Source organism: Phalacrocorax aristotelis, chromosome 4 (genome assembly GCF_949628215.1).
Source record: "Phalacrocorax aristotelis chromosome 4, bGulAri2.1, whole genome shotgun sequence".
Taxonomy (NCBI): domain Eukaryota; kingdom Metazoa; phylum Chordata; class Aves; order Suliformes; family Phalacrocoracidae; genus Phalacrocorax; species Phalacrocorax aristotelis.
This window is the reverse complement of record NC_134279.1, coordinates 72,737,454-72,761,617: the sequence shown is the minus strand read 5'-3', so window position 1 is coordinate 72,761,617 and position 24,164 is coordinate 72,737,454. Positions and strand designations below refer to the sequence as shown.

General features: G+C 40.9%; 1 protein-coding gene across 1 annotated transcript in view; it reads right to left on the bottom strand.

Moving 5' to 3' along the window:
- Positions 1-1,029: 1,029 nt before the first annotated feature.
- The window catches only part of CPZ (carboxypeptidase Z), a 36,316-nt gene continuing 13,181 nt past the window's right edge, over positions 1,030-24,164 (bottom strand). The window contains exons 3-11 of the mRNA XM_075091968.1: positions 22,898-23,272; positions 21,894-22,106; positions 19,579-19,775; positions 18,454-18,615; positions 11,687-11,845; positions 7,578-7,713; positions 6,360-6,499; positions 3,386-3,485; positions 1,030-1,599 (exon numbers count right to left, since the gene is read on the bottom strand). Of these exons, the coding sequence (XP_074948069.1) occupies positions 1,244-1,599; positions 3,386-3,485; positions 6,360-6,499; positions 7,578-7,713; positions 11,687-11,845; positions 18,454-18,615; positions 19,579-19,775; positions 21,894-22,106; positions 22,898-23,272 (1,838 nt within the window). The 3' untranslated portion in view covers positions 1,030-1,243. The remainder of the gene's footprint in view (positions 1,600-3,385; positions 3,486-6,359; positions 6,500-7,577; positions 7,714-11,686; positions 11,846-18,453; positions 18,616-19,578; positions 19,776-21,893; positions 22,107-22,897; positions 23,273-24,164) is intronic.

The window sequence follows — 24,164 nt, the reverse complement described above, 5'->3', positions numbered from 1 at the left end:
TGAGGAAATACTGTGAGTATATAGAGTTCATTAACCAGTTCAAGCCAAAAGGAAGCGTGAGCCTATGTATTCCATCAAAATCAAGGATATTTTTTTGAATCGCCCTAAAAAAAACATTACTTCTGATGTCTGAGAGAGGACAGCATCTTGCAAGACTGCTACTCACCTAGCTTTACCCTACTATCTTTGGTGTCTGTAAGTTTCAGTAACAAGTACGTAGACTCAAAATGGGGCATGATGTTAACAACCTTAGTCTAATATGTCACATTTTAACCTAAATTGCTCATGAATTATCTCATGTATTTTTTCTAGATGAGGTCATAGGGTGTGTGTATTTCCAGCAGTAAAAGTATTTTTCAGTATTTTGCTCAAATGGATTAAAAATGTATTTGCTTAACAGAGTAAAAACTGTTCAAATTATATTAACACATAAACATCATAAAGATTGGATATTCAGACTCCTTGGAACAGAGTTTGCTTTCCAAATATTTTTCTTGATTTGGTGGGCCTACTCATGGTGCAAAAGATTTCAAGGAATAAAGGCTGTAAAGATTTAACACTTGTAATATGTATCTCTTCAAAGGATAACTTCTGAAACTTTACTTGCGAGAATATGTTATCAGTGATATTGACCTGCCTGTGAGCAGCCCATTCTACTGAACATGTTATTCAGATGCAGATTTATTTCCAAATTCCTAATACCTAATGATTTTCTTTTTCTGTCTGAAATCAATACTAATATCACATAGTGGGTTTAAAAAAAATAATTGGGAGTTGTATTAGAAGAGTTAATCAACCAAACTTTATATGCTAAAATAATATAAAAAGAAGAAATAAAAGAGTTTTCTGAATGTTTCTGAAAGTTTTTAGTACATAGTCATTAATATGTTAGGACATGTACAAAAATGCATTAAAGGATAAGGAACAATTTCCTGCAGGTACTTAGAACCTAATAAATAATGAAAGTGATTATTAACTACATGGGCAGAAGTACAGAGCATTACCAAGAAAAAAACTGCATAAAACCTGGCCTTTGAACAGGTGTGCACCATTGTTTTTAATACATAAAAAACACTTGAACATACTCAGTTGTGTGTGAAGAGAAAACAAAAGAAGTAAGCGCACTTGAATTAACATTGTACTTTCAAATTAAACAGATTTAAATATTGCTAAGAGCAGTGAGGGCATCTGGAGCTGGGTGGAAGGGAAGCAGAGCCAGGTGAGCAGAGCATGGTGACACCGTTCAGTGCTGCTTGAGTAGCCACAGTGGTTTGTGCAGGTCTAGAGAGCTGAAGTAAGACCACCACCAGGGCTTCTCCCTGACTGGTGGTGACCCCCCTCGAGCCTCGGGCTGCCTGTGTTGGGCATGAGGGTCAAAAAGTTCCAGCGGGTCGTATGGGTCATACATATCTTCCATTGAGCGGCGGAGGAGCTTGTTGGGCCAAGCCTCAACAGGTCGCAATACAAAGTCAACTCGCCCAGCCCGCTTCATCTTGGCAGGAAGGGTGACCTTCTTCATCACCCGGCTGTACCCTGCTGCTTGCGCGCTGATTATGTATGTCCCTGGAGGCAGGAGTCGCCAGTAGTCTCCATCAGCAGCTTAGGAAAGGTAAAGACACAACAAAACTCAGCTTAGTTTTTAACCTTGCATCTTTTATAGTTACATACTTACGTACATGTGCATGTGCGGATAGCACAAGCATTTAGGGGACAGGTTTTGAAAGGATTTCAGATTTTGATTCAGATTTTGAAAAAGGTTCAAATGCAAACTCTTGAATGACAAAAGGAGACTCTACCTGTGAAAATCTGGCCTATGGGAACTAATGGAGTAAAATTCACACACAAAATGTCAGTAACTGCTGTGCCTGTATCACAGGGAAGGGAAGCTTTCCTTCATGCTGCTTTCCCTGGGCTACAAGGAATAACTCCAAAGAAATAAAATTAATTTAAAACTATGTGAAACAAGAAAGTGAAAGCATAATCCAGGATGCAATATACATATATATATGTACATATAACATGTCTAAGGAGCTAAGAAATCCCTGCTTTTATTATATTACGTTCAATTACTTTGCAGACATTATAGCATGTAAGACTATGGAGTCGGAGCTGCAGCTGGTTTAAATTGCCATTACTGTAAAATGGGTGTAAATTTCCTCCAGCTGAAGGTTAGAGCCTGAGGCAAAAGCAGGGAGTTTTAAAACAGAATATTTATTCTTCATTTTATATTTCCTCTATTATGAATGGTAAGTTTATCAACTCAGTTAATATTGCATTAATGCTATCTGCTCATGGAATTCCTCAGTCTTTTATAAGACTGATATTAAAAGACATTTTAATCATATGACATCCTTAACCCCACCTAACTCAAGAACAAATACTCCTTTTTCCTTCAATGTAAGCACATTTTTATTTAATTCTTAATTCTTTAAAGGTCCACTGCCAATGGAAAGCCATTGTCTGGGAAGAAGTTTGAAAAAGACCCTAATTCATGCCAGAGTCTCCCACCAGCCTCAAGAATCTGCATCATCTCCACTATTGTATCCCCTCTAATGTTAGGTTTTTTGAAAGCTGGAAAGCATCCACTACATTATAAACCATTCTGGCTTTCCAAATTGATTCAACAACTATCATTAGAGCAAAACGTTACCATTCATGTCTTCTATTTTGCACTTCTATGGCCTACTCTGTTCTCACTAAAATCAATAATAAAGTGAGAGCATTGATTTCAGTGAGAGTCTAAAAGCCCAGAACTTTATGACTGTGAAAATTAACAGTTGCATATGCCTCAATACATGCTTACAAGCTACTGACAGGTATAAAGTAAACATAAGTCAACATTCTAGTTTTTTGCATTTGATATAATTAGTGTCCAAAAATTGAATATATTTATGCTTTTCCACATGAACAAAAAATATTGCCTGTCCTTCAATCACTGCAGTTATTCCTGTTGCTAAAGTCTGTGTGGACCCTACTCTGATGCCTACACCTCACGCTCACAGTATTTCAACTAACTTCTATGAGGGCTCCACATCTTTACATGCTGAGTTACAGCCCCTGAGCAGGGCTACTGCCATATTCCCCCTCAAACATGAAACATAAACGTGGATTTCTGAATCTCATTGAAGACACATTGGCTTTGATGGACAGGAGACAGTTCCAAGTAGAAGTTTTAACAGCAAGGACTGCGTCATCCCAGAGACATGACAGACTGAAGAGCCAGTTTGACATGTCTTCTCTCCTGTTATGCTAGAAACAAACCCACAGCTGAGTCTTCAGTTCTCTGTTAAGGTGTCATTTCTATCAAATATGACAAGACTTTTGCAGGTTAAACTCTCAGTGCTTTCACCCTGCCCCAGGAAAAACCTCAAACTAAAAATATTACCTGTGGTGACATCATGCTGTATGCCCCTGACTGAAATACGAGCATTTTTTATTGGGTTGCCAAACTTATCAGACACAATTCCTTTTATCCCCCGATGAACCTTGCAAAACAAAGCAGAGTTAGATGGGAATAATTTATTACAGTACCACTTCCTCATCTTCTACTAGGAAACCCCTGTAGAGAAGAAACAACTTTCAAGAGGTGCAATGCACTGGAGAGGCTTGTGGGTGCTAATGCTGGGCTAGGTATGTAGCTCTGCATTGAATGTCCCTTCTCTGCACAGATCACTGGCACCTCATGATCGGACAACAGTATTTAAAGACTGTTTCTGAATGTCTGCCCCAGACGCAGAACCACAAAGGAATGAAAAGTTAAGGCTTCAAAAAACAATCTGATCATCTATACACAATGAGAAGGCATCACTGATGCTATGGGTGAAGTTAATTCAGCATGAAACAATGGCCCTTTAATCTATTCAAAGTGCAGCACTAAGAGATGAATGAAATAAAACAGAATCAAGCATAATTATTAGCTTTCAGACAGAACCACTTATCAAACAATACACTGCCATCCTGGCAGTAGAATTAATTAATGTGGGTTCTGTGAGGAAACCAGGTCCATAGTATTAGTTGAAATACATAGTTTTCATTTCTTTCAGTGCATCTAAAAGGATCTGAAACTGCTTAGAGATAAAGAACCAAAACTGAAAAACTGTCTTGTGATAGACACAGTTACTAATTTGAAGAGAGCAGAAGCATAAGAATAATAAAGATGAATACTTCTATATTAGTATTATTTAATGTACAATCTTTAACACAATATTTGTTAATAAGTCTCAAATACACCAATGCACATTAATCAGTAAATAATAGTTAATATAATTATTAATTTGTTAATATTCTTATTTAATACCAGTGAATAGGAATAGGTGAGGGAATTCTTTAACTACTTTGAACTCATCATCGCTCTGCTGCCCACACTTCACTACATGTCAGAATGTCATGATAGAAGTATCTATAATATCCTTTTTTACTTCTCTACAAGTGCAGAACCCAGCTGCTTGAGCTGATGAGAAATGTGCTTGGTGACAAACTAAGAGTGGTGTGAATTCTGTCATACAAGGAGGTGCACAAACAGCTCACTATATTTGAAGTTCAATAAAGCAAACCAAAACACAACAGGAACAAAATCCAAGCGTTTAAACATTAAACCTCTTAAGGTTCTTCTTTTTGCAACCTTCCAAAATGAAAAGATTTTCTACTGGAAACTCTATATGACCTTTTTAAATGAAAAGTAATTCCATTTTGATATTCCCCCCTGAACTGCTATGATCAACTTGAGCCATTCTTCACTTCCCCCCACCCTTCTTTCTCTTCCTCCCATTTTTTCCTCCCCATTATCCTTTGTCACAAAAGAAGAATATAAAAAAGAAAAAAGCATCAAAACAATGGAAAAATTTATTTCCTTTTCTATTGGAATATAGAGATTTTTAAAAATAAACATTAAAATACCAAACTTTAGAGTAATTCTTTATATGAAGCTGAAAAAGAAAGTCTAGTCTAGTGACAGCAGTTTTTTATTTGAGGTGAGGCTGTGTTGTCACTGCTCTTGTTATATAGCTGTTCCATACTGAGTGGAGCTATTAACTGGAGGATTTGGGAACAACTCAGCATAAGGACTTGAAAAATGTCCTTTAAGAACTATTATGATGAAGAACTGCAATTTGCTTTTCAGCATGGACTTGAAGATTTATCTTATGGATAGTGGGTAAATCTGGTCAGAAGAGTAATCTCAGACCCAAATTTAATTTACACTATAGACATACTCGAAGTAGTATGACCTCATCCAGCTTCAATAATAATTTTGCAATTACAACATGACGGGATAAAGTAACAGAACTGAAATGCCTGTAACAATATTGTTTTGTTTTGCTTTAGTAGATACACTATTTTTGGTTTTGCCTCAAGTCTGTGCCACGCAAGTTCGGGAGAGTGTTTTGATACCAATTCTGATGGGGAGAAGAGGTCGGCGCTTATGAAAATTAATTCGACTTCTGCGTGTTAAGCCAAGTAGATTTGTACACAGACCAAAGAGCCTGGTATATATCAGAATAAGAAAAGTTTGAATTGGTTATGGCAGACTTAATCCTTATCAAGAGTAATTCAGTCATCCTTATCTACAAAGTTGTTTTGCTTACTGTCCTGCATTTGCTCAAAAAGCTTTTCCGGCATAGACTTCTACAGTATCTCACACTATAAAAATCTTTACATCTTGAAGACTTCAACTGCAATATATATGGATTTATCCCAGCTCCATTTGGATTCCCTAAAACTCATTTTCATCAGACAGCTGTAAAATGAAATGAGTTTGGTGGTCTGTACTGTAGACTTTATTGAATGATAATACTTACCACAAGTAGCAAGAGGTTGCTTAGAAAGGCCATAAAAACACTCCTAACAATTTTATATTACTGTGTACTCTATCAAAATAAGGCATGACAGAAAGCTAATGTACTAATGGCTGAGAGAAAGATGAGCAACTTCTGTTTCTGTGTTCACTTACTTATTGTCAATGAGGTATTTGTTTTTGCTAAGCTTAAACTTATTAAAAATCACTGGTTGGTTTACTCTTCAAGAGAAAGGTTGATTTGTATTTTTCTGAATATGTGGGTTTTCTCTAGCATTACATTTTGGACAGTTGATTTATAATGTTGCACAAAGTATTTACAGACAATTCCCCTTTTCACTATTTTCAAGGCCTTTACAGTCCTCGGTCTCCATCGTTCCTGCAAGATAGGCAAAGTATTATCTGTGCGTCCTGATGGACAAACTGAGGCACTGGGGTCCAGATGGAGAGTGATGACTGAGTCAGTGCTATCTCCTTCATAACTAGGGAAACAGTAAAGAAGCAAATATTGACAAAGAATGAAGAAGAAAAGCCATAAACACCAAGGTCTGTAAAAGCAGAGCTGTACCATTTCCATGTAATTCAGCAGGGCATCTCTGTTTTCATGCCAGATTGTAAACAGTTCTTCCTCCAAGGGAAACTTTTCACATCCTACCTCCACAGTAACTTCAAAGCAATTTGTGTGAAGGTAATTAAAATCTGCCATACCTACAGGTTTAAAAAGAAAAAGGAGAGATCATGAACAAGCCATTTAACCCTTAACTGGAGGTTTGCTGTTGCAGTCAGCTGAATGCAATCCCTATGGGTGTGGATGTACATATTGTAAGGAGTGTGTGTGGCCAATATATAAAAGGTAGTCAACAAATTCACAATTCTACAACTTGTTTCAACTACAAATTAACTAATGACAATGACATTTCTTTCAGGTGATAAAGCATATTTTAAAATTATTATTCACCTGACTAAGAAATAGCGATAGAGAGATAAGGATTGGTTAATCATGGTAATTGGATAATCGGCTGTATCGGAGCTGATTGCCATGGGTCACCAGCAAAGATATGACCTTTTGCCATTAGTATGTTCAAAACTGTTTCTGTACAAAAGACATTGGATATAATTTTCAGAAGAATGGAAACCAAAGATATTTAAACCTAATTCTCTCTCATGTCCCAAAGCTCTCTAAATGCCTAGTTTCAACATAACTATTTGGGGATCCAGCTGAGTCCTATTTGAAAACACAACTGAAACACTGCTGAAAATTTTATGAACACTGATATTTCATCCATGCCAGTATTCCAGGAATCCTGAAGAAAACTAAGTACTATTATTGGGGAAATCAAATTAGCTACCTAAGCACAAATGAATGGGATGCTTGTCTCTGTTGTAGTTTTTCCTGAAAAAAGAGTTTATTTAAACTGCACTTGCATAGTTTGCAGGATGGGTTCAAATTCATGCTGCTAAGGAATGAGAACATAGCATTAAGCATTTATTTCTACATTTCAGATTTTAAAACTAGAATGACATTAACGTGCAATAACAGATTTGACCGTTTTATAACTTGTTAACTTTTCTCAGGTCATATCAGGGCTGAATACATCCCGTGATATCTGAATATAAATGTTACCAACGTACATTTTGCTACTTAAATCCCTTACAAGTTACTTTTTGCAGGGGTCTGACCTAAAGCAAACTGAAATGAATAAACTTATTTCTTTCAAACCCTTGTGTCTCATAAAGGTCATATAGAGGTTTTACCTCACTTGATATGATGGTAAAGTGGTTTTACCTCCAGTGAAGCTGTACCACTCTGCACCGTTTATAATACCTCCGCGCTTTACAAAATTTCCACCGCAACGGAGTTCGGATCGGTCCGAGATAACAGGATGTGCATCTGCATAGGCTTTAGCCAGCATTTTAAACATCTGTAACAAGAGAGTTTGAAATACATTTGCTTTTACAAACTGTAAACAGTCATTTCTGCTAGTAACTATTGCTGTTGCGAGCCCAGACAATGAGCTGCCCTGCGTCCTCAAGGCTGACGGAGGGGGTGAGTTCCATGCAAGAATATTCTGCCAGGATGTTTTCTATTGCCGCCTTCTTCAAGGTCCTTCTCTGCAATTCAATACATTTAGCCAGAAATAACATTAAATACCAGTGGATTTTGTGATACTTGGCTTCAACCTATCATCTGGGGCAGGAGTAGAAGGCTTGTTTGGTTGTACTTCGAGTCCCAGGTTTTAAAGCTGAAATTAGCTCTCCCCACTACATTTTACGTCTAGCTATTTTTACCTTTTCAAAAATACCTACACCAGCCTCAGCCCAATGAGGTCTTTACATTGGCCACTGCTGTTTAAAATAGACAGTGTCGATTTGCTTTGTACTTATCACTCACACAGGACAACCTGCCAATTTGATCTCAATGTCAGTTGCTTCTTTGTGGGGCAGAAACCATTCCTAAAAAGTGAAGGATAGGATGTGGTGATGGAGGATGTCATCACTGATTTCCTGAGAGTGTTGATACTGATGAAAAGCAGAGCAGTCACCACCCAGAAAGGAAAAGCGACAGGTACATATAGTAAAGACAGAAGAAACAGCTGTGATCTGCAGAAACTGTTTCTTTGAATCAGGTTCCAGCTATTTTTCTCCAATGTTTGTTCCAAATTTGTCCAGAACTTCCCCTTCTCCTTTCTGTTTATGTGAACCTCATCTACAAAGCTATAGTTTCAGATCTCAACATGGAAATGGCAGCAATTTTCAGATGCTGCTAGACCTTACTACTCAGCATCATGAGTTTCATTGCATATTGCTTAAGACACTTTTAGAAGTGATCCTAAAACTTCATCCTTGATGTTGTCATCAAGGATCAAGACCAAAATGACCAAGCACACAACTTTGTCCTAATATTTATAAATGTTTCTAATCATCACAAAGCTGAGCTAATTATGGGATCAGGTAGGTGACCAAGGAAAGGTGGAAAGAGAGTGATTTGTAAGTGTAAAGACAATTTACCAGAACACTTCTAATGACTAGACACTAAAAATCCTGACTTAATACAAAATGCTTTTGCATGTCCCTTGAGGTTCTATGTGTCTAAGTATTGCTCAGCCCAGACAATTACACCTCCTTCAAAGTTCTGCTGGAAAGAAATGGATGTTAATTAAATATGTTAAGAAGAACTTTTACTGCCAATAGTTTGGGGCCAGGCCTGATATCTTTAATTTCTACAGGAATTTGGGCTCCAGTTCTGAACTTTCTGTGGAAGGTATTTGCTAAAAGTTTAGAAGGTGCCTATGTGACTCAGGAGTATGTTCCTCACCTTTCCCACAGACACGTGCAGATGTTTTATTTCCAGGGAACAAGTCTTTCTTCTCTTGTTTCACACCAAGAGGCATAAGGCTTTTGCCTGGCCACTGGTGCAAGTGAATGAAGATGGGCAGTAGTGAGAAGAGAAAGTGAGAAATCCAAAATCAAGTGAACTTGATTTAAAAAAACAAGTTAAACTTTAAAAAAAATAGTTAAAATGTGCTTGGACAGCAATACATTTATTGTTACTGAGCAGCTATGATATGACTAGTCATGGACCTCAAAAACACTTAGACATTTAGGTGTAATACAGAAAAAAAGGGAAAAGCACAGAGGAATACTTGTATCTTTGGAAGCATGATGCTTCATTTCGTAAAACAGGATCAGTGTTGTCACCTTGGTCAGCACTTTTACCCCACTGATTGTCACAGGTTGGGTTTTTCAGGGGGAGGGAAGGGAATGTTTCCATTCACCAAAGGGAGTGAACTTGTCTTGGTGTGCACCTTTCTACTCCCCTGAACCCTGGCATCAATGCAGCTTCTTGTGTAACACAAAGCAACAAAAGCCTGCTGAAAACATCCATCACCACAAAAGGCAAAAAATGGGAAAGTTCTGGATTAGGTGAGCTGAACCAGGTGCAAGAATGTGAGTGTAAGGTCATGGTCCAACTTTGAGACTCCTTGGTCTCAGCAGGTACCACCCCAGCCTGTGATGCAGGCTAAAGAGGCTTGACATCTGCAGTGTCTTGGAGCAGTTGCGGAGAGGATCCTCATCCAGCACATACATCATGAGGGACAAAGGGAGGTGGCAGCACTTTTCAAACAGTGCAATCTGGCTTGAATGTACTTTGCAGAATTTGACTTTTAATTTCTGGCTGTTACCTGCACTGCAGCATTTCACCCTGCACTGCAGCCAAGGTTGCAAACTTGCCTTGTTTCCCCTTGCATGGCAAATTTGACAGGTCAGCAGTCAGAACAAGGGTTATGGCTGATGTATGGCAGATAAAACAAGCTGCTGTATTTCAGGATTCAGGTTCTCTGGCAGCAGCAGCTGCACGTGACATTACTTAAATGCAGGTCACTTCACAGATACGGGTTTTATCATTTTCTAGGCAAAATTTAAAGTGATATTGGTAGCGATGCTAAGGTTCATGTGCTGACTCATTTGGAAAATCAGATTCAGCTGAGGACATCCCCAGCCCTTCCCTGTATGTTTTAAACTTCAAAGTTTGTAGCTATCTTCCCAGGCTTTGCAGTCACTGGCTATGCAGTAAACACCCATATTTCACACTGTCCCAAACCAGGGATGCCATTAGGGCTTGCCCAGCTGTGCACCGTGTTGGGATGGAGCGCTTTGTATGTGTGATTGCACTGTGTCACTCAAAACTCATGTGCTGTCCGTGACTGGAGATGGAGGGACTGCTGTCTTTCCATCCCACAGATGAACTTCTTGCTAAGGCACACATGGCCATATTCCTCCACCACCTACGCATAAATCAGGATATGCCTAGCCCAGGCGATGGGATATAAGTGCACAGGTTTGTGATTTCCCCTAGTCCTCCCCAAGACCTGCTGTAGCTTTCATTATGACCCACCAGACATTTCTTACATGGGCTTTTTACTGCCCAGTGCTGGTCTATTTTACTGCTAAATCATCGTCACACACGCATAGTCAGTAGGTATTGTACAGCTCAGAAAAAATGGATTGATATATAAAATGTTTAATAGTAATAAATATTTAAATATTTAATAGGTGCTGGTGAGAACTATCACTTTAGAAGAAGTTAGCCCAGAGATATGTTCAAAGATAAAAAATGTTTCAAGTCAAAGATCAACTTCTGACTATTTTCAACTGCTGTTCATTATATAAGGAACCACTTTTTCTTAAGAGACCAGGGACATTTTTAACATACACTAGAAGGCTGAAAAGCTAGCTGTTCTCCTATTGGGCATGTCAGCAATGAATACTAGATTGAGGAAATCAAAGGGAAATAGGAAAGATGGCAAAAAATTTCACAGAAGATTTACAGTCAGTCCCAAATAGGAACTTTCCAGGGACAGAGAGGGAAAAACCATTCCTGTTCATCTGACCTGGAATAAATGTTACAAGGCTGCCACCATATGGCAGCAGGTCTTTTTTTTTTTTCCCCTTTGTCCTACAGTTTTCACCAGAAAATAACACTGCTGGTCAGGTTTGTTCCTTTTCTTCTGGAAATCAGTGGTAAAAATATCATAGCCTTCACCCTTTAAATAGTAAAAGCATTGCTTTGCTTAACCTGTGCCTTGTCAAATCATGTTTGGCCTCATGAAACATGGTTAAATCTTTACAGATACATCTGATAGTGTGTAAATGATCCTATATTTTACAGCACATTAAATAAGTGTATAAGTCATATTATATATACACACATTTATATGTGCATTATACATATAAACATGTGATTTATTACGTATCTAATACATACATGCATACCTATACATGCATGTATACAGTCCAAATAAATCAAAATTGTTACTTGTTAAAATAAAAAGTTTCCATAGTTCCGCACATAGAAACCATACTGATATGCTCACCCTGCAAAACCAATATTACCTTCTCATCAGGTGTGGGGGAGAACATTTTTTCTTCCATAGGATGCTTTGAATAGTCATAGGGGTAGGTCACAACCAGCTCACCCCCGTGGAGGCTGGCAGAGAGCACGAACGGGATAGACCTCAACCACTTCATGACTGCTTTTGTCTCAGGGGCCACCTGAAATCCAGGAGAAAAAAAAAATCCGTGAGTCGTCATGCATCTCTGAAGGGATTTGGCCCTGGGCAGGATGAAGCCCAGCAGAGAAGGCAGTGTGTCAGACAGAAGAACCATGAGGTTCTTGGGCTCTTCTCTCCCATATTTAATGGGGGAAGAGGGTCAGTTTGCTCCAGGGAACAGAGGAGACAACACTGTTCACTGTGGAAAAACTGTATAAAAAAAGGAAGAGAAACTTTGACAGAAGAATAACTGGAACACAGGGATCAGTTTGTAATTCTCAGCTCTTGTTGGAAATACATTATCTCATTTGCTATCCTTTAGTCCAGGTTCATCTGCAAATAAAGGAAAACTAATGCGTATAAAGCACAGCAGTGACTGCAGTTTACCTGCAGGTAAGTCACAAAAGTAGTCTTTCTGACAGTCCAGGCTCAGAAACAGCTGCCAAGGGAGTTGGCACCGGACTCCCAAAGATGCTCAGGCACCCATCTCCCCCGACATGCAGGAGGCTCCTCCATCCCCTTTTTCTGAGGAGTAATTTCACGAACCTGCTCCAGTGCCAGTTCTTAGGGGAAACAGTGTCATCTGGCGGCCGGTCCCTGCAAGCCCAGCACGGCAGCGCCCTTGGAGGAGGAAAGGCTCCTTTCCTTGCAGCTGGTGCCGTTACCAGGGGAGAGGCGGGTGAGGGCAGAGGCTGCGAATCCAGACTCTGCTTTGCACAAGTGCAGATATGCAGGTTTAAAAAAAATGAGCAAGTTCTGTTATGACAGACTTAGTCCAGCATCTCTATAGGGCTGCTAACATTGCATATGACCCTCTGCTTTGATTCCGTCAGCCGTTAGAAAATCATTCAGCTGGGATCCCAGAGTGGCTAATGGCTAGTAACAGTGAATTAAGTCAGCAATGTGCAGAAAAAAACAAACAAACAAACAAACAAACAAACAAAATTAAACAATATGAACAAAAAACCTAAATACCTATACATTGGGGTTGCAATAAGAGTAATTCCTGTTTTCTTTGGATCAGTCCCTATTCTGCTATTGGTAAATCACAGCTTTGGGGATGCAGTGGGTAGCACAAACTTAGGTGTGGAGCAAAGAAAAACACTGTGAAGCAAAGATGCACCATGGATGTATTACAGCTCCCAGCAATGAGGTAGAAAGCAAAGGGTCTCAGGAAAAAGCCGTGTCTAAATACAGTTTTACCTGGAATGATTTAAGATGGCACCCTGCCCATTCCTGACCCAGGCAGGAGGCTACCTCTCTTCAGATACCATAATTATCTGAGTCCTCCTAGTTTTCAGGTTTCCTTAAGACACCATTCTGTCGTCGCTGAGCTGAACTAGTGCCTCCAGCCACTGCAACCGTGTTATTTGAAAAGGCTGTACCTTATACTTGGGAAGAAATAGGAACCTGAGGGTTCCCACTGCTGTAAGGTGAATCACAGAATGGTGGGGGTTGGAAGGGACCTCTGGAGATCATCTTGTCCAACTTCCCTCTGTGAGCAGGGACACCCAGAGCAGGGGGCACAGGAACGTACCCAGGCGGGGTTTGAATGTCTCCAGGGAAGGGACTCCACAGCCTCCCTGGGCAGCCTGTGCCACTGCTCTGGCACCCTCACAGGAGAGAAGTTTTTTCTCATATTGAGGTGGAACTTCCTATGTTCCAACTTGTGCCCATTGGCCCTTGTCCTGTCATTGGGCACTAATGAAAAGAGCCTAGTCCCATCATCCTGACACCCTCCCTTTAGATATTTATAGGTATTATAGATATTGATGAAATCCTGCCTCAGTCTTCTCTTCTCAAGGCTGAACAAACCCAGGTCTCTCAGCCTTTCCTCCTAAGGGAGATGCTCCAGTCCCCTGATCATCTTCGTAGCTCTCCACTGGACTTGCTCAAGCAGTTCCAGATCCTTCTTAAACTGGGGGGTCCAAAACTGGACACAGTACTCCAGATGTGGTCTCACTAGGGCAGAGTAGAAGGGGAGGATAACCTCTCCCGACCTGCTGGCCACACTCATTTTAATGCACCCCAGGACACCATTGGCCTTCTTGGCCACAAGGGCACAGTGCTGGCTCAGGGTCACCTCGCTGCCCACCAGCACTGCCAGGGCCTTCTCAGCAGAGCCGCTTTCCAGTAGTTCAGCCCCCAGCCAGTACTGGTGCAGGGGGTTGTTCCTTCCCAGGTGTAGGACCCTACACTTGCTCTTGTTGAATTTCATGATGTTCCCCTGGGCCCAGCTCTCCAGCCTGTCCAGGTCTCGTTGGATGGCAGCACAGCCTTCTGGTGCATCAGCTGCTCCTCCCAGCTTGGTATCATCAGCGAACTTGCTGAGGGTGCCCTCTGTCCCATCATCCAGGTCACTGATGAATATGTTGAACAGGACTGGACCCAGCACAGACCCCTGGGGTGCACCGCTAGTGACAGGCCTCCATCCAGACTCTGCCTCGTTGATCACGACCCTCTGAGTTCTGCTGTTCAGCCAGTTCTCTGTCCACCTCACTGTCCTCTCATCTAACCCACACTTCCTAAGATTGCCTGTGAGGAGGCTATGGGAGACAGTATCAAATACCTTACTGAGGTCGAGATAGACAACATCCACCGCTCTCCCTTCGTCGACCCAGCCAGTCACACCATCGTAGAAGGCTATCAGGTTGGTCAAGCATGATCTCCCCTTGGTGAATCCATGTTGACTACTTCTGATAACCTTCTTTTCCTCTACATGCCTGGAGAGGACCTCCAGGATGAACTGTTCCATCACCTTTCCAGGGATGGAACTGGCAACAAGCCTGCATCCTCCAAGCCCCGCAGCACCAGCACTCCCCAGGAAGATGCTGCCCAAGCTCTCAGCAGCTCCCTGCCCTACCTGCAGTTGCCCCAGCTCCCACTGTCCAGCCAGAGAGACACCAGAATCAGCTCTGCTTTCAAACAGGAGTCTCAGGCCTTGATAAGAAGATTTTTAAGTTGCTTCTGCAATTCAGTGGACAAGGGTGAAATGGACAGTTTTACTCAGAGACCTCCTAAATTCCTTTCCTCCCCAATTAGCCAACTTGCTCACTAGATACCTGCACAACCCACAAGACATTGCTGTGTCACAGAGCCAACGTCTTATTGAAGGGAATGTTGTGGAAAATCAGGAGTTTCAATGTCACTAATTTTATACTAATAACATTTCAGTGACATCATGTGCAGTGATTAAGGCTTTGAAATGTGCACATCCTGGTTCAGCTCCACTGGATGATATCAGATGCTATCTGTGTCACTCTGGCCTTTGACTATTCATAGACTTGTCCTTTAATGTGGGTTTTGTGGGGCTTGATGATTTTTTTTCCCCCCACAGGGGCTTTTGCTTTTAGTCAGAGGAGATCAGTTTTAAAGTATCCATCTCACAAGGACAATTTGGGGCACAATTAGAAAACAGCTAAATTATTTCTGTGTAAGTACAGGGAATGGCCACTATGCTTTTTAAACCTGAATCTCATTCCTGTCAATTATACTGCAATTAGTCACTGTCTCTGTGGCTTTCAAAGATTTCTTTTTTCCTTTTTAGAAGCAACCAGACTCATTTTCCTAGACTACGCCAGTCTCCACTGGCACAGACTTCCAAATTCTGTTTGAACCAAGCCAATTTAACTGACTTCATTTCAGATGAAGCCTGAAGTCTCTCAGTCTGAGCCCTCAGACAGCTTATTGCAATAATTCATAATAGCAGGGAACAAAATGCGCCGTACAGCAAGGGTTACAGGGAGGCAGGAGCTCTCCTGAGTTTATGGGTTGGCTGGGAGCTCACTTTCCATTTTCTTATCTTTATACAATGCCCTGCAATAGCCAGATAATTACTTTAATAAGGCAGGTAATAAACACTATTAAGTAAATGAAAGCTGAGAGGCTGGTGTTGAAACATTCAATCTAATGCTTTTTCATGCACAGAGCTGACTACTGTAAGAGCCACGGGTTCATCTGCCTGACAAAATTGAAGCTCATGATGGGAGAGCTGATTTGGCTGTCCTGTGATACCACCAGTGAAGGAGAGGGACTCGAGGCTGTGAGAACGCTTACTGCCCAGTTTCTGAACCATGTGAAACTGCAGTCGTCACAGAGACTTTGTGGTGCTATCCAGGTCACAAGCAAATTTGTTCCCTCATTTGTTCTGCAAAGCACATAGATTTGGAGATACTTTGGGTGTTATTTAGGTCAGGGCCCACTTTGGGGTCAAGCGAATATCTAGAGGTTCCCTGAGGCTTGGTGCTGTGAGGAATGAATCATTAGATCATCACCTTATTTCAATTTCTTCTTCAAAAAGAAGAAAAGGTTTGCAGAAGGGGTGTATCTATAACCCCAGGTCTGCACCCACTGAGGCAGAGCTCAGACAGAGGGTGGTTGTGTGCCAGGGCTTCTTAGTCCATTGTCTGTGGTGACAGACACCCCAGGGTCAAAGCTGTGTTTGTCACCTCTCAGTGGTTCTTGGGTCTTCAACCCCGCAGCTCTGGATGCAGAGAGAGAGTGAGCATATGGCTGGAGGGAGATCTCCATTCTTTTCTTCATACCTCAAAGTCTGCTGTGCAGCCACTATGTCCAGTCCAAAAGGGCAAAAGCAGCTTTTCTGGATACCTCCATGGAAAACTAAAGGCATCTTCAATGATTGTTTTTAGGTGTGCCACCAGGCACATCTGTAGCCTGTCTGCACATAGTTCAGGGGACAATACAGTTCACAAAAGTGCTTCCAGGAGACTGGCATCCTCACTACTGATTCTGCAAAGGGCCATGCAAAGGACGGACTCTGGTAAGTAAGATGTTGCAGACACAATTTGACTCATTATCCATATCTTTGTGGACAGGGTGGTGGCAGTCCTTGGTGGCTGAGCTATATAGTCTTGGCAAGAACTGAAGTGGCTGTGAGTTCATGTTCCTAAGACAGGAAACATCTCCCTGTAAGCACCTCCCCCAGGAAAGCACATACATTGATGTGGGTCAAAAAGCCTGGCAGGTAGCAGACCTGCAATTGCATGGAATGGCAAACCTTGACAAGGTTGAGAGCAGGACAACGCTTGCTCTCAAATCAGGAACCCAGAAGGTGTGACCGAGAGATGGGCTCTGCAAGATCTGAAATAGCACAGTGACTCCCAGTAAGCTAGAAACATATATGTGTTTGTAATGGCTGTTGATTTATTATATTCCTAAGATTATTCATATTCATACATACACCATTAATTTGTTGAAGAAAGCTTTCAGTTTGATAGCTACACATGGTTCTTAGATGTACAGCCATGAAAACTACTATGCACAAATAGAGTGAACCAAAACTACTCACTCTCTAGACTTTTCTCCTAAAATCCCCTCCTTCTTCAGCTGTTTTCATTTGACCTCATGCTCTGCACCACATGCTCCAACCCTTCTTTCCCATCTGAGGCTCTGCACTCTACTTTTATTTACCAGCTCACTGTTATCTCTTATAATTCAGTCAAAACTTGGAAACTATTAAGCCTGTGACCTTATACTCATGTAGAAATCCAGTGGCATGAACTGGCATCTGTACAATTACCTTCTTGAGCTTAGTTTTGTCGAAAAAGTAGTCTCATACAACGTGCATTACTGAGTTTTCTCAGCCTCGCATCTTCATATGCACATTATCCTGAGAAAGTAAAATGCTTTTATCCAGGTTTCACTACTGTGAAATGGGGTACCAAAACACTGGGGCAGCATCAGAGAAGCCTTTGGGATTTAGACCTGGCTTCATATTGGATCACCTACAGCAGAGTAGAAAACTCAAGTATGGCCTCTCAAACCTTCTGCTAATCCACCAGCTGCTGAGACAACCCTGTTCCCCATGTCTCTGAGGCTTTGTGCTAGCAATTAAAATTGCATTAGAATAAAATTAATTTAAAAGCAGAATAAATTTGGCTTCTTGTGTTTCTTCTTTTAAGGCAAACTAAGTTCTCATGAGAGTTGCTAGTGCCAGGGCCTGCCAGGCTACCAGCAACACAGGCAGGACTGAGCTTTGCATTCCTGGACATCACAACACAAAACTTAGTGGTGATGAGTGTGAGAACCTGCAGTGCTGCCTCCATCCTGCTCCCCGGCACTGGAGGCAGCAGTAACTCTCCCTTCCATCACTACTGCAGCCTTACAGGCCATTTCCAATGCTTCAGCTGGTTACACTCATTTATAACTATCCTTTTTGTGGAAAGCTGATGCCACACAACTTCAAATAAAGCCTTTGAATGTTTTCCAAGGCAGAAACCACTATTGCAACATACCTGTGCAGAGCTTAGTGCAAAGAGCGCCAAGTCCATAAAGTCTTTAACATGCTACCACAGTTTAAATCACTAATGATGAATTATTACACGCTCGTGACCCCCTCCTAACAATCATGATTCTTAATCTAAAACAGCAAAATCTGAATTATCCAATAATTTTCCCAATGATTTTGACACCTGCCTCTTTGGCCAGACCCACACCATGATTTTTCATGCCAATTCTGAGCCTGTGCAGTTTAGAGTCCTACTTATAAAATCCGATTAGCAGAGAATAAATTCAGACCAAGCAATCTCACTTTCTTAATTCCTGGGTTGCTCTGTAGTATATGTGATTTATAAAATCTGTAATTCATACCTTACCCCACCAGTAGGACTGTGGAATGGGGATGTGGTCAAGGCGGGCCCCATGAATCCCAGCTCTTCTGTAAGCCTCAGATGTCAAATCAGGGAAATTTCTGTTCAGGTCCAAGTTCTGAGCTGTCTGACGTCCAATGACCCATCCATTGTAACCAGCTCCCTAATTTATAATACAGAAGCCAACCTCAGAATAACTTCCTGTCTCAAAATATCACTCTGTGGAAATTGCTTAAAACGCCATTTTAATCAAGGGGAAGTTTTAAAAGAAGTAAACTAAAAATGTCTTCACTGTTAAAAAAATGACACTTATTAATCATTTTTTTATCCCCGTAAACACTAATGCAGTAACTAGCATGCAGGAAGCATTTCACTCACCAGTGATGTGACTCATGAGAGGAACACAGCAGCTTCTTACTCAGCAAAGAGCAGCATGCAGAGTGGGTTAGAGGAGGAGAGAAAGAAAATACAGCTGATGCTCCAAGACAAGATCAGGCAGAATGCAATAACCCCAGACCGATACAACAGACTGAGCTCACCACATGAGCAACACAGAAAAAGAAAGGTCCTATTTTCATGCTAATGGTGCTGGTGGTAAAAATGAGGTGAAAAGAAGAATGTCAAGTAACATATAATAGAAGTTTTGCTTTCACAGATCTCCTCCAGACACCATCTGATCTATGAAAACTGCCATCCATTATGAAAGCGTGATAGTACAGAAAATATTCACATTTTATTACACCTGCTCTTCTACAAAAGGAAAAATATCTACTCCATGGTATTAAATTACATTTCCTTATAAAATAACTTAACAGTCATTAATGTGAGTCAGTGGGCATTTTGTTCTAGAACTGATAGAAGAGTGCTAAATGTGTGAAAAAGTAACACAGTCATTCCCACGTCAGCACATGCAGGGAGGAAAAATGACAAACATGGCTCTGATTTCCTCTTAGCTCTGTTCACATGGCCTTTGGAAAGCAGCCTACCACCAAACCAGGCTGGGATCCTGGCTGCTGATTATTAACACTCCCTCCCATACGTGACAATCCTTTCCCATTTTGTCTTTTCCCATGGGGAATTTTAGAAACATGAAGCACTGAACATTCCCTTATAAAAAATCTTTTACCTCTTCTGCAGCCAGTTCATACCCATCAGGGTTAAGTGAAGGTAGGAGGTGAATTCTGGTGTTGTTAATCAAGGTCTGGATGCGAGGATTCCCAAGAAGATACTCCGAGCACAGATACTGTGCGAGGTATATTAGCAGTTCTTTCCCCACAACTTCATTTCCATGCATATTGCCAATGTACTTAAATTCTGGCTTGACTGTGAAATATGAAGTAATGAGATGCTTTAATTTGATTATACCTGGATGGCTTCCAAAAGCAGAGTAACCCAAACAGCTTACTGATGAGTCAGAAAGTTTTATTTACACTAATCTAATGCATATGTTCCTGTAAATGGCACACCAGTTCCAGGTGAATTTCCCTCCATTACTGGTCAGTTCAGTGACAATTTAAATAGAGTGAAACAAAGTAAGTCCATACTTTCGGGATCCCAAACTGTAAGAGGCAATTGTTGCTCTAAGCTTTTGCTGGACTAATCATTAATTGTGAACAAAGAATGTTGCAAAAAAAAAATGTCAAGCTGTGGCTGGGAAGGAACAAAATACACCCCTGGCACTCTCATTTACCTTGGGCAGCTTCAATGCCATATATTGTCACAGGTCCTAGAAACGACCTGCAGATGTGTAATACATTACCCCTGTATTTGCAACAGAAATTAGGTCGTGCATAAAAAGTGACTTTTAGGGTAAATAGCCTTGGAATAAGACTATTAGAAACATATAACTTCACAATTCCCTCCAGTTGTTCTCTCCGTTTCCATCCTTCCTTAGAGACTAATGGAAAGTAGAAAATAGATGCACTTTGGAGCCACTCTTTCCTATCCCTTCATCTTTGTCTTTGACCCTGGCCAACCTCAAGCACTAGACACTGGAGGAGGGCTGGCACAGAGCTATTATGCCAGCTTGCTCAGGCTGTCAAAATCTCAAGCTCTAGAGCTATTTCCTTGCTTTTTTAATGCTGTCCTGAGCAGCGTGAAGCAACAGATTTAGAAGGAAATGCTAGGTAATCTGTTAAACTACCATCTTTTATCATGCCATATCACAGTTTTACTTTAAAAGCCTGATTCATAGGCTTTGCGTTTTCCTGGCAAATGAAGTATCAGCTTAAAAAGATACCTGCAACTTCTTTTCTTTACACAAGACAGGAAGGATGATAGGCCAGGAAATACTAATGTAGATCTTTGCTCTGTTAAAGACATCTACTGGGATCTTGATCAAGTTTAAAGGCACCTCAAAACACCTCTACACCATGCAAGGCAGTGAGGCCAAGTGTAAATAAAACTAACACCAGTTTTCACTGTCTTCTCTGCCTCCCCTGTGGCATAGCACACAGAGAACACAGTAGCTTGACCTGAGATTATAATCTTGATAAAGTATTAAGTCAGATGTAGTTCGGTTCTACTAGACTGCCGAGGCTGCTTTGATGCCGGAGCTAGTCTGATGAGAAGCAACCTAAGGCTCTTGGTATGCAGCAATGGCCACAGCAGTCTGCCAGACTTAGGTACTATATTGGAGCCAGGAGCTGGACACTGGTAAATCATACCTAATACTCCTCAAGAAAATTATCCACATTTTGAAGAATTAGAACATTTAAAAGTCTGGCCTATGCTGTCTCAGTGATGAACCTACAAAACAGAGAACAGCACTGTTCCCCTTTGCAGAAAAGTTGTGAGGACACATATCCTAAAGGTTTTAAGGCACTATCGTAACATAAATTTCTAGCCTTGGTCACCTGTTACACTGACAGGTATTGTACTGACCTGAATCTTTGTTCAGGATTGTTTTCTGTGCTGCATTGCCCTATTTTGATGTCAGCGTCCTTCTGTGTCTGGGGTCTTCTCACAAGTCATACATACTTTAGGATGTGAAGGACTATATTTTGACTAGGCACAGGCATTCCTTGTGGGAAGTGTGTAGGATTTTGATGGTACAGTGATAGTAAAAGGAGACTGAGGAGGTGGTTGATGTTGGAGACACGAGGTCAGTAACAGAAAACTATCTAAAATTCTTCGTATGCTGGGCACAAATAAATAATAGCCATATCACTGCAACCAAGCACATGGTCATACACCTAGGAACAAGGAACATCAACCATGGTCATAAACTGAGGTCATAAGGTTGGGAAATTGCAACTGGACTGTAATTGCTACAGTGAATCATCAGCTATCGCTGATAGGAATTCAGGAACACAGACAAGGAGAAATGTTTTTGAATCAGTGCTTTTTACAGTTTAAGGGATATCCCATTACAAGGACCTGTGTGCACTCACATAATCTGGAGTTCCCTCATGCAACCTGATCAACACTGATATAACTCACGCAGTTCATGGTGTCCAGGCTTGGTAGAAAACTCAATCACAAAAAGATCCTTCCCTTCAAAACTGCGACCTATGCTGTAAGTTGTTGCGATATGGGAGCATTTAGAAGCAGTCTTCTTCAACATGCTCACCATTTGGGAATATGAATGGTGTTTGAACTGAATAAAAGTTGCTGGCAAGTCTGAAGGCAAATCTTCCTCAACATCTACTTCTCCTGCAAAGAAAATTTGTAACAGAGTGTTTAAAACCATGGTGCTCAGAGGACTGTATGAATGCCTGTACTTTTCTGCGAAATACTTTTTTCAGTAGTAGAATTATAGAAAATACAGCTGCACTCGAAACATTAAATCTATGTAGTACGTCCTACACTGTCTATTGTGGCATATTTTGTTTGCAAAATCATACTAATGCATATGCACGCTGACAAATATTTTGTTCAATCTGCAGTTATAATTTGGCCTTTGGCATGCTTAGCACATTTTAGTCACAAAATGTACAGATTTTTCCCTTTGAATCTTGTGGATCAAAATCATTTTTTATGAGATTCAGCTGTCTTCAGCTGTCTGGTTCTTCTTCATCCAAACAAAAAGCTGTGACAGTCATTAATGAGATTATTTTAATGAGCTGTTTAGCTTGTCAAGTATTCACGAATTTGTGAGTCCATTAAAGTTTCAGTTTTTAAATAAAGTATTTCAAATATACAGACAGCTATCACACAGGGCAGGGCTTATTTAAATGCACATTGGCAGCCCAAACACTTGGCTCTGAGTTGCTTGTCTTGATGCTCTTTGTATATGAGGGAGAGAAACAAATGCATCTTGAGCAGTTTAATTAAGTGTTTAAAATAGGTGGAACAAAATTAATCACACCTTATAGGTGTCTAGAAAGACAACAAGCAGAGATGACAAGCAGAGAGCTTTTGTGCCATAGGCATGTCAAGCTGAGTGAGGTGAGACCCTTCCCATCTAGATGAGTAAGATGTGTTGGCAGGGCTTCCTTCCTTACCTCGCAGCTTTGCCAGTGGGTCAAAACATCCCTCTTCCTCCCCGGCGAAAAAGCGATCGCAGTCTAAGAAATAGGGCCAAGCCATGTCTATTGCATCAAAGGCAGAGAGGCAATTTTTTTTCAGGTTTTCACAGACATGCCTGCAGGGCTTTATAACTTTGTCCTTTTCGCACTGCGGGGCCAGCACCGAGCAGCCCAGGAGCCTCAGGTCCGGATTGCATTCTCCCTGGAGCAAGTTGTGCAGCACGCTGATGAGGATGTACTCGGAGCTGTACTCAATCACTTCTCGAGACTTCTGATCCAGAAAATTAGGATACATCGTTTTAGTGTAGGCAACATCAGTACAAGAACTTAAGGCAACGTCCACGCATTTTGCTATGAAAAGGAGATGAACATATGAAAAATAACTTGTCTCACTGACACCCAGAATAGTTCAAAGACAACATAACAAATAACACATTCAATGAACTTATTTTTTTGGTTCACAGGTAGACTGGAGGCAGTTTGCAACACTCTCAAACGAATTTGACGTCTAAACCACTTATAGAAAGATGATGGAAAATCTGCTTGCCCTGGAGATAGATTGCAAACAGTTTGATGCAAGTGGAGGTCATTCAGAATCTAAATGGCACCTGACAATTTGATGGGGCATCAGGGGTTATCTGATTGATAAGCACTGTTCCTAAAATAAGATTTATTTTCTTAATTTAATACAAGAACAGCAATGAAAGGACAAATCCCTGGCCAGAAAACACTGCAGTTCCAGGCCCACATGGGAGCTCATTTAACAAATAGCTTGGAAACCACCAAAATTAATAAAGCCTGGTTTCCAAAGGAAAAGCTGTCTCACACTCAATTAAATCTTACCTGATTTAAATTAAGAATACAGTTTGAATTTATTAAACACCAGAGAATCCATAAGAGAGAAAAATCCCCTATTGAGGTGTGAATCTGCTGGTGTCTAATATGGAAAAACTCAGATTCCTGAATAAAGTGTATTTGTGATATCCTTCTCTCCCCATCCTTGCCTTTTAGTATGGATTCACTGATGAGGTGTGAGATCATATAAGTTTTCTTTAGTTGGGAAGGTATCAGTAAGATATCTCTCTCCTTTGATTGGGCCCACAAAATTTGTAAGACTTTAATATCTCTGAAAATGCAGACCCTCTGTGAAGTTTGACTGAAATTGCCCAGAAGGATAAAAAATTATTCTGGGACTTAGAGGCAAGCAGGCCCATAAATGTGCTTACATGTATATTCTCATAAA